Genomic DNA, 10,574 nt, shown 5'->3' on the forward strand with positions numbered 1-10,574 from the left:
ATATTTTCTTTTTTATGACCTTATTTGAAGCAACACTTAATGTTTCCTGGCTTTCTAAATAAACCAAGTAAAAATAAAGCTGGGGTTACAGTATGCCACTGCCACAGCAGAGTGAATGTGTTTTAAATAGGGGGAGAAAATACCAGTAGCTGCAGAGGTTTTTAAAGCCGCTGACCATCTTCTCAAGCCCTCATCCCACCCTCACTTGCTGCTCTGACACACCCTGCCCATGCCCCATTCTCCGTGTTTGACTTTTATGTTGTGGACTCGACCATGCGCCCACTTCAGACCACCATAAACATGCCGGCCCTTGATGACAGAGTCGGCCCCGGGACGTTTTATATAAATTGACCTCAACTACAGCTCATTAGAAGCCCTAAATTGGAACCATGCTGCCTGGGAAGTGTAAATGTTACAACAGGAGAGTCCGTAGCTTCAGAGTCCTTCCAGCTTTACAGGTCATCTCATCATTTGTTTGATTAAAATTGCTACTTTTATTTAGATGATATTTGTTTCCAATTATATTTTTGTATTTTCTGTATGGCTAAGAATTTGAAAAGGGGGTGACCACATTTCTTAAATTTTCAGTTTCTCTTAATTAAGTAGCTTCACCTGTTACCAACATGGTTATTTAACTTTCTTAGGTTAACTCCTTGAATAGTTCCTTGTCTGGTGCTGCTGCAGTGCACAACACATCTGTTTGAGGCCTCGTTTGGTTTGTCCTGAGGCAATCTCTCTTTTAATGCAGAGTGGGAAGTCCACCCACTGAAAGTATTTTTATTAGTCTGGAAAAGACTCAATGACCTGACAGCGGAGTGGACAGAGAGACACACAAGTGCCACTTGTTGTGACTGTCACACTTGTGTAAACCCAAGAAAACGCCATGCCTCTGAGAGGAGCTGTCTGGGAAAAAGAGGCGGACCATAAAACACACCTGACGGTCAGTCGATTCGCCCCGACTCCTGTGCTGTGTCCCACATCCTGTTTAATTGGGGTCCTTTGTTTGACCGCCTCCCTCCATAAACAATACAACTTCAGCTCCCTTGTCCTAATCCCCTCTTCTCCTCTCCCCTGACCCTACCGAGAGCATCGCTCTCAGTAATTACCCCTCTCAAGCTGGAGAGTGGAGTAATTGTCTTGAGTGTAACTACAGTGGCTCGCTGAAAGGGGGTCATTGTCTGCAGTTAAGACCTCAATTCACTGAACGGCTTTGTTTGTGCTGCGAAAGATAATGAAAGTATTTGGTCGGCCGACGTGAGGTGGAAATATAGTAAGATATGAGACAGAGAAGGGGATGAGGAGTGAAGATCACGCTCCAATAAGTATTGCTTTTTATTTCTTGAAGTCCTCATGTCATCTGGGTTTGTGCAGAAATAACACCAGCAAAAATGTTTGTTTTTTTAAATTACTTTACTCTTAAAAGCACCACAATTGTCATGATTCCACACTGTAAATCTTACAACACGTATACATTTAAGAGGATTCATGCTTTATCATTATGTACAGTATCTCTTACACTCACTTCACAAACAGTTTAGCAAACGCTGGTCGTTCACTTCTACCAGACCCAGGAAAATTATGACCAACAAATCAAGTTCCTATTTGTATGCTATTCGAAGCAACATAGACATCTTTTCATTGTGGAAAAGTTACACAAAATAGAAAAAATAATGCATTAAAAAAGTACAAAAATAACACACCTAACGTTATCTATATATTGAGGTCAATATATAGTATTTACAAACAAGGAAGTAAGTCCTTATTAATCCTTACTTTGCCAGGCGTGAAAGAATTCACAATTAAAGGATTATATAGCAATAGTTTACACAACATTTAACTTCAAGATCTATAAATAAAACTTTAAAAACATAACCGCAAACTCCACCGTATAGCTAATAAATAAGAAAAAAAGTCTTAATTTAATGCATTTTACTTTTTGGCCAGCTTAAACCATCTTGCATTCTTTTTTTTTCAGGTTTCATATTTCCTGCAGGGTGCAAGATAATCTTCCATGTGTATAATTTAAGACATAAATTAGATAATTCATGTAAATATGAAATTAAATTAGACATAGAAAGAAGCAAACAAAAGTGAAATGCAATCTCTTTTACATCAAAATGTCTTTGGCAACACAAAGCTGTAAGTAAGACGGTCCATTGATTGTTTCAGGAATAATGAATAAGTATCATAGTACAGCTGTAAATCAGATTTCTCTCTAGGCATGCAATGCTCCATCAACTCCGTCATCCTAACCATAAGTCTCCATCTAAAACTACTTTCCTTTTGCGGCTTCAGAGCTCTTTTCCTTCTGCTTTTGCAGATTAAATTTCCCCAGTGGTTTGTCTCATTTGAAAGGCAGAAAATGTGTGCATGAGCATGTTTACTTGTAAGTGTGTCGGATCAGAGTGTTCCCTCGCATGTATGTATGCCTTTCATGTGTGCGCACATTTGTTCATAGTTACTTCTGAAAATCGAATGTGTTAGGTTTGTGCTGTATGTATCATGTGTCCTCACGGTTTTGGAGCTCTTGTTTGTCTGTGTTGTTTTTCCACATACATTTTGTGTGTGTGTGTGTGTGTGTGAGTGTGTGTGGTCCAGAGAAAATGAAGTGATTGCTACCTGCAACATGCTCAGTCCATTATCATGTCAAGTCTTTCCAAACACTGTCTGATAGCCTTTGTCTCAAAACAAACTTCTACCGTTTTAAAACATTTCTTTTCGCTTTTGAAATAAACCCATGATGCCACTCGATCAGAACCGAACTGAAAGATTAGTGAAGTCAGATCTCCAGGAGTCCGCTGCTGTTCTCCACTCCGTTAGGTGTGCCAGTCTTCTCGTCTCCGTTGGTGATCTGCTCGGCTACAGTGTTGCTGGGCACGGCGCTGGAGTTGAGCTCCGCGGTCTCTTCGCTCCGGGGGTCTGCGTCTCCCTCCGCGGCCCCGGCTTTGCCCTGCATGGCGGAGTCTGCGTGGGTCTTCTGGTGCTTGGAGAGGTGGTCGCTGCGCGTGAAGCGCTTGTTGCACAGTAGACAGGTGAACTTCTTCTCCCGCGTGTGCGTGCGCACGTGTCTCTCCAGCTCGTCCGAGCGGGTGAAGCGCTTCCCGCAGAACAGCCAGTTGCAGACGAAGGGCCGCTCGCCGGTGTGCCAGCGGAGGTGGGCCTTCAGGTGGGACGCCTTGCCGTAGACTTTGCCGCAGCCCGGGATGTGGCAGCTGTGCACGGGCTTCTTCCTCAGAGACGCGGCCGAGGCGCCCAGCCTCTCCAGCTCCTGACAGTTGGGGCAGTCACACGAGGACCTGGTGGGCGTGCCTCCTCCGCTGTACCCCCCTGATCCCCGGGCGGGCTTCAGGCCCATGGGACTCTCGATCAGCCCCGCGCTCGGCACGGGCTTGGGCTTGTACATGTCCTGGGGCAGCATGTGCTGGGAAGGCTGGAGGAGGTGCGAGGAGGAGCCCAGTCCCACGGAGGGGTAAGGAGCCGGGTTGAGGGGGGTGAAGTCGGTGCTGTAACTGGGCAGCTGCGGGCTGAGGGACGCCTGCGGCGCCACGGGCTGCAGGGAGGCCTGGAGACCTCCGTCGGCCTGGGGCTGCGACGCAGACAGCCAGTTGGAGTTGGGATGGACGTCCCACCATGAGGATGTGGCATTAGCTGGAGCAGCAGTTATACCCGGGTGGATGCCGGCCTTATACCAGGAGCCGTAGGGGTGTGTCATATCCAGCGAGGTGTACACACTGGTGAGACAGTCAGCTGTGGCGTGGGTCTTAGACACTAAAAGAGACGGATCCTGGGAGACAGAGGTCTGGAAGGAGTGGGAGAAAGGGTTATACTCTGTAGTGTAGCCTCCGGCCGAAGGAGGGGGGCTTCCAGTGGGAGTAAGCAGCCCGCCGCCTCCTCCTCCACCTCCGGCTGTGGTGAAGGAGCCAGTGTAGGAGTCCGCCAGGCCAGTGCCGTCTGTGCTGCGCCCGTTTTTAGCTGTGTGAAGGTCAGAGGTCATTGTGTAGGGCTTCTTCACTGGAGTGGTGCTGCCGGTCTTACCGGGTGTTGCAGAATCCCTGACGGGGCTGGTGCTGCCAAACTTGTTACAGGTAGCGGTTAACATAGCCAGAGGACTGGAGCCATAGCGTGCGTCTTCCTGGGGAGGAGGAGACAAGAGCAGAGAATGAGACTGTCTGTCTGCAGGAAATGGCTCCTCGCCGCCGCCGCTGCTTCTGTCAGTGTCAAGTCTAATAAAAAACGTATGTCTGACTGCCACTGCTGGCGGCTCCCGCTCTCCCTCCGTTTTCAAAGCGGTCAGGCCAATTTCAGGCACCGAATGTTTACGCTTGCGGAGGTTCTGCTCTGCTCAGCAAAGCGGAATTCCCTCACTCTTTTGTTTTGCCTCAACCCAAACTGTTCCTAATTTCACAATCACGTTTGCTTCACCATGTTTTCCTACCTGTTTTAAGAGTTCCCAGCATACATTGCCTACTCAAGTGTCTGATCACCTCACTGTGTGTCCCACACACACCAGAGAGACGTTGCCAAACATGTTTCTTACGGCACTGAAGACGCCAACAAGCATTTGAACCACATCTGTGCCGCAGCAGAGCTGTCACTGTCCCATTTATATTAAAATAAGACGAGACGTCATCTTTGAGAATCAATACGTAAACTGAGCAATCAAGAAATGTTTGAAGTGACATCGGGAATCATCAAATGATTAAAACAGTAGCTTGAGAAATTTGTGTGTATGACTTATTTTTGCGGCTGATTAAAGAAAATCACAGCACAAATTAACTGACACGTATGTCACTGTCACCGCTTTACATTTGTAAAGTAATAAAACTTTCTTCATCACTGTAATAACTTTTTGATGTTTTTTTGTTAGTTTCTGCGATTAAAAAAAAAGCTGGAGTTGTTTTCAGTGTCTGCGGTGTACTTTCACTTTGTTGTCTGCTTTGGGACTCTTGAATTCAAAATGAATCTGTTGTGAACTTCACCAAAGTCAATTTACCACATGTTTTTCCACTTCAAATGTAACTTTAAATTTCTTCGGGATAAAAAGTAGTTAAAGTTCTTCAAACTTTAGGACTGGTTGAACTTTTCCTTGACAGCCATACACATTAGGAGGGGATTAGTGGTTATCTCTCTCCCTTGGGAAATACGCTGTCTGAGCTTTTCCCCTCTGCTTTCAGGTGAATATGAGTTCATTATATATTTGAAGATCATTAACTCCTTACACAGTCCTTACTGTCTGTTTCAAAGTGGATTAGTTGTGTTTTTCCTCAGTAAAAGTGCTTTAAGATTTGTCAGGAAACAACATTAAATGTGATTGAATTAAATGGAAATTATTTCTATCGAACACTGACACTGAAAAGTGAAGCTACTCTTGTTAAATCTGAGTGTTACATGACAATATGTTTCATTTCTCTCTCTTAGAGACTTTATGGTTTACAAAAAAAAAAGTACCTTGTGGGAAAATGTGTGCAATAAGGTTTTGTGGCACGGATCAAAACTTTGTCAGAAACCTGCAAGAAATAGAACTTTCTTCATTGATGCAGACGGTAGCTGTAGAGTTATAAAACGACTTCATGTTTTCACATGGAGATTTGATCATAAAATTCAGAAAACCTTGCAAAAGAACTCATAAAAGTTCGCATAAAGAAGAAGAAATAAAAAAAGAAATCGAATCCACTTACAATTACATTCCCTACCTCCAGAATAGATGCGGCCATCCCTGAGAAACAAAATCCTAAGGAAGCTGAGGAGAGCGGAGAGGCGCAGCTCGGAGTCCCGGGACACTTTGGGAGAAGTTGGGCTCTAACGCGGGGAAGTGTTTTGAGGCTCTGGGGTCCCGCCCCCTAATTACAGGCTCTGGGCTCTTTGAAGACTCGCTAAGAAGCAATAAAAACCCAGAGATGGAGGAAAAGGGACTAGGATTGGTGGCTAAAGGGAAGGACATCCCACCTCCCCAAAACGAGAGTGAATCAGTTTTCAATATAAATGCATGAATGGGTTACTCATCAATCACCATGTGGACATTATTTCAATTTCTCTGGTATTATTTTTTCCACTGGGATTAGCCCAGTGGAGTCTGAAGGGAAAGACTACATTTAATATCACCTCAGGAATTATCTGGAAGGATTTCTTGACAGACCAAAGCGTGCTTTAAATTACATTAATGCTATTAGACACATGGCTGTTAAATATCTCTGAAAGGGGAAAAACAACAAAAGAAAATGTAACTTCGGTCTGAGCCACACAAATAAGAAAAAATTAACTTCACCAAGTCTGTGGTTTCCATCCGGGGTTTTATTATTCTGGTTTCAACCCTTTCTCTGTTTCCAATATTCTTAAACGCAGTAAACTGCCTCTTCAGGCATTAGCTGTTATGGTTAAAGAGACTCAAGTACAGAGGCAAGCAAAGAAGAAAAGGATCAAGTCATTATATAAAATAAAAAAGAGATTATCACATCAAATAAATTCAAACAGCACATTCAAGAAATGGCAAGAGTCTGGCCAGACTGTTTCTGCCAGTAAGAAGTTTGTTTATGAAAGAAACTGACTGGAAAAGATGTAGAGAAAATTACATTTAGCAAGTATGTAAAGTCAAAAGTTTTTCAGTTAGGTTATTTTAACATATATCTGTGAAAAAGTTCATAAATATTGTATCTATTTTAACATAATATGTCTGTAGCTGAGACAGTGGGCATTTTTTAAACATTTAAAATATACACACAGTATTGATTGTTGAAGCTTATACCTTCATAGCACACTCCAGAAATGACTTGGGCCATTGTCTTAATACTCAAAATAATTACATTCAGAGTTTCAGTCAGAATAATAACCTGTTAGAGACTAGTGGATCTGCAACTTTTGCTGCAAACAATGAAGAGAAATTGAAAATTCTTATATAGCAGGCAATGAACTATACCATTTACTGAAAACTGTACAGAAAAGTAACTGAGCTATATTTATAGTTTAAGATAATACCTTCACAGAACAGTAAAAAATTCACTTACAAAACACGTTGATCGTCCTAACCGACTTTTCTGTCTGATTCAGTGCTTTGGAAAGTGTATTTAACTCTGACTGGATGCTCATAGAAATGCTTTTCAGTCTGAGTGTTGTTGGAGAGTTTTTAAAACTTGTCTTTTTACTTTAGAGACGTAAACAACAACTCTTACATGAACAAACTCAGCAGAATCAGCTTTAAAATTTCTCTTATTGCGACACAACCTGCATGCATGACGGTGTTTTAAAAGGAAGATACTTCCACACTGAAATGCCAGAAGAAATTGAAAAAAAAAACACCTCAACAGAACAAATATTTAATTATGTTTTCAGTGACTGATGATTTCCACATTACTTCTTGTTTCTTCAAAATAAGCATTACAGATAAATGGAAAAAATTGTCACTTTCCCTGTAAAGGGTTGTAGTTGATGAATAGATCTTTTTTTAATCAAAGGGGTTTATGCTGTATAGTATGGTTTATTTATGTATTTTTCTTTCTGTATTGTTTCTTCCATGAAATTGTCATGTTCATTTTGAAGTTAAACGTACATGTAGCTATATTTGTTGTGTACAACAGATACCTATATATCTATTCTTAAATGTATTGAAAGTGAGAGGAAATTATATGTGTCATATGGATGAATATATTTTTTCTCTTTTTTGGATTATGCTGTAGTAAAGATACCGATTATTTCAGGAATATTTTGGCTTTTATGTTAAATTATAACAGGTTTCTTATATGAAAGTGCAAAATACCGTTTCTATAAACTGTTTTCCCTAAAACCGTGTAACAGTGACAATAACTTCTCTGTCCCTAAGTTTTTTGAAGATGAATATCTAATAAAAGTGAAAAAATAAGTCTTTTTTATTACACAGAATCATATCCCCAACTGCAAATACGAATTATTTGAAATTATATCAACTTTCTTCTGTGAAATGCTCATTTCAGAGTTTCCTTTCCTGGTTGAACAAGTCAAAAGCTCAACTTTCGGTCTCTACTGAGACGGATTCTCAGCGCCTTTTTGTGGGCGTCTCGTTTTCTGAAGGAGAGTACAGAAGATTAAAATTGTTGTCAAAAATAAACATATAATTTCTGTCCTTATTTTCTCCTCAATTACAGGGCATGGTCAGAGCTGGGCTTGTCGTTTTGCAGAGTCTGGCCCTCACATGAACACAGCAGCTATATTTGGCAGTCTGCTCTCCAACTGACCTTCATCACTTTATTTTCTTATTCCAGAAGGGTTGTGAGCACGAGAACAAAGGTCTCGACAAGCCATGGTTTACACAGTCGCACACGCCTGTCGGACCGTGCTCACAGCCACATTTAAAAACCTGGAAAACTCACCTTGAACCGAGAGTGTGACAGAAATCAAGTATCTATGTATCTCTGAAAACCTTCCCTGTTGCACTGGCGATCTTTTTGACACTTTTTCGAGGCGTTTCCCTTCCCTCTCATTTGACACATGGTCTGTTAACGTTGTGCGCCTTTAAGCAAAGTGTTCCTTTTATTCTTAGTGTTCATTAATGTTTTATGTTTTACATTTGAGTGAAATGAGAGAGGGACGTAAAACGTCTCTTATACTGCTAAGAAGCGGTGTGCCACGGGCTGCTTTTCCTCATTTTTATAAGACCTGTAGTAATCTAAAACTTTGGCGTGCTCCCATTTACAGTTGTCTTCAAAAGAGAGTAAGTGAGATCTATAATTAGAGAATGCGTTAAGCGCTTAACAGCCTCTTCAAAAAGCTTTCTCTCCTCTATTTGCTATTTTCTGCCCGGTGTGGTTTGAGATTTTTGGGTACAGGCTTGATGAACCTCGGGGCGTTGGGTGGGCATGATTGTGTTACCCTGCCTTGATTAGAAGTTGCACGTGGATGGTTATTGTCCATATGACAGCGATCAGACATGTTGAATGTTTTTTATTGCACAGTGAGCTCATTAGCTGCAGGCGGGCTGAATTCAACAGCATGTGATTGCAGAATTAAAAAAAAAAAAAAAAAAAAAAAAAAAAAAAATATATATATATATATATATATATATATATACACACACACACACACACATATATATATATCAGTCAGTTTTCCACTGAACCACTTCCTTGTTTTCTTTATTTTCTGATGCTTTTTAATCTAAGGCAGAGTGTTGCAACAGATTGTTTAGCGACCTGATCTGCTCACAGGATTCTGAAGTTTGTCTTTGTGCTGCAGCTCATTTAGTAAATACCGTCAGCACATACTGATGAGACCGAGTCCCTCCTGTGACTGAAGAGGTTAAAAATAACAACTTAATTTGCAACAATTTCTGAAAGCACTGATATAAATATATATTACATCCATGATATATGATGTAAAGGTGCGATGATCTCAGTCATAAACCTTCACAAACCTTCGATAACAGTGAAACTGTTTAAAAATTTCTTTAAAGTTGTGTTAACAGTGAAGCTCCGGATTACTGCTTTAAAAAGTGGCAACCACCAAAAAACCTAGTTATTTGTGGAAGTTACCATGTGTTGTCTTTTTTTTATCTCTATGACACATCTTGATAATGCACACTCAGGTGTATTATTGTAATATTGCTGAGACCCACAGCTGAACAGGGTCAAAAAGAAACGACCACTTCACTCATCCATCAAGACCTGAAGAAATCCCATCATTTAGATGAAAGTCCAGTTACTCATATGCTATTTAACTCTGAGTTAATATCATAATCAGGAACAATGTTTTCACCGGCACCCTCTGTGTGGTACCAGGAAGCAGGCGATGCAGAACTCAGCGTAACACCCTGGTCAGCTTCACATAACAGATTTATGGTCTGGTGAAGAAGAAGCAGCAACAAAGTAAATACAAGGTAAGTTATGAACTTTATTACTTACAAAAGGTAAGCTAATGTTTTATTAAGGGTTTAAAATACATCTCTGCCACTGTGGAGGCAGGCTAATGTCCGCTAATACTGTTAACATGTATAACTTTATATTTCAGTGATTTAGAGATTCCTTTAGGCCTGCTTTTTGTTGTTGTTGTTGTTGTTTCCTAATTGACATACAACAGCCTAGATATTTAACGCAATCTTAGATTTTTATTTTGGTTATTGCTGGCAGAATTTCTGACCTTCTTTTTCCAGGAAAACATTAAGGTGAAAAAAACAGGAAGCAACAAGACTGAATCTAACATCGTCTGTCTCGCTCACATTCGCCAGCAGGTCAGCTTTTCCGTGCAAAGACAGTGGTGCTTTTGCACAGTGGTGTTGTTTCTCCTTGTAGCTCAACGGCACAGAACAGAGACTCCTCCCGGTGACGATGGTGGGTAGAAATGATGGCAGGCAGTGTGTTTGCTTACATCCAGCTTTTTTTTTTTTTTTTTTTACTAAGAGACTGACTCAAGTCTTCTAAACAACCTTGTTCAAAGGACACAGGTGCTGAACCGAGCTTTGAGCTGTGTATTGAACCTCATAGCTTCAGATTTAGTACAGTAAATTATAAACTGTAAATAAAAACAGGCACAATCTTGTTATCTTTTGGTGATTCTTCTGCAAACTTTTGTGAAGTTATATATTCTTTTCCTGCTGTATCAGACAGAAAACA

The 10,574-nt window shown here is 41.1% G+C and overlaps 1 protein-coding gene across 1 annotated transcript; it reads right to left on the reverse strand.

The window, feature by feature from the left end:
• Nucleotides 1–2,660: 2,660 nt before the first annotated feature.
• sp7 (Sp7 transcription factor) lies at nucleotides 2,661–5,770 on the reverse strand. Its single transcript, XM_030091402.1, has 2 exons — nucleotides 5,694–5,770; nucleotides 2,661–4,132 (listed from the first exon to the last, which is right to left on the reverse strand). Exons 1-2 carry the CDS (start codon nucleotides 5,712–5,714, stop codon nucleotides 2,780–2,782), a joined length of 1,374 nt encoding a protein of 457 aa, XP_029947262.1. The 5' UTR covers nucleotides 5,715–5,770; the 3' UTR covers nucleotides 2,661–2,779.
• Nucleotides 5,771–10,574: the final 4,804 nt, after the last annotated feature.

The sequence above is a fragment of the Salarias fasciatus genome, chromosome 5, assembly GCF_902148845.1.
Source record: "Salarias fasciatus chromosome 5, fSalaFa1.1, whole genome shotgun sequence".
Classification (NCBI taxonomy): domain Eukaryota; kingdom Metazoa; phylum Chordata; class Actinopteri; order Blenniiformes; family Blenniidae; genus Salarias; species Salarias fasciatus.

Excerpts from the sequence above, each read along its gene's own strand:
- sp7 (XM_030091402.1), bottom strand. The coding sequence starts at position 5,714 with ATGGCCGCATCTATTCTGGAG. Across the intron at positions 4,133-5,693 it reads TGGCCGCATCTATTCTGGAG|GAAGACGCACGCTATGGCTC; the intron begins GTAGGGAATGTA and ends CCTCCTCCCCAG.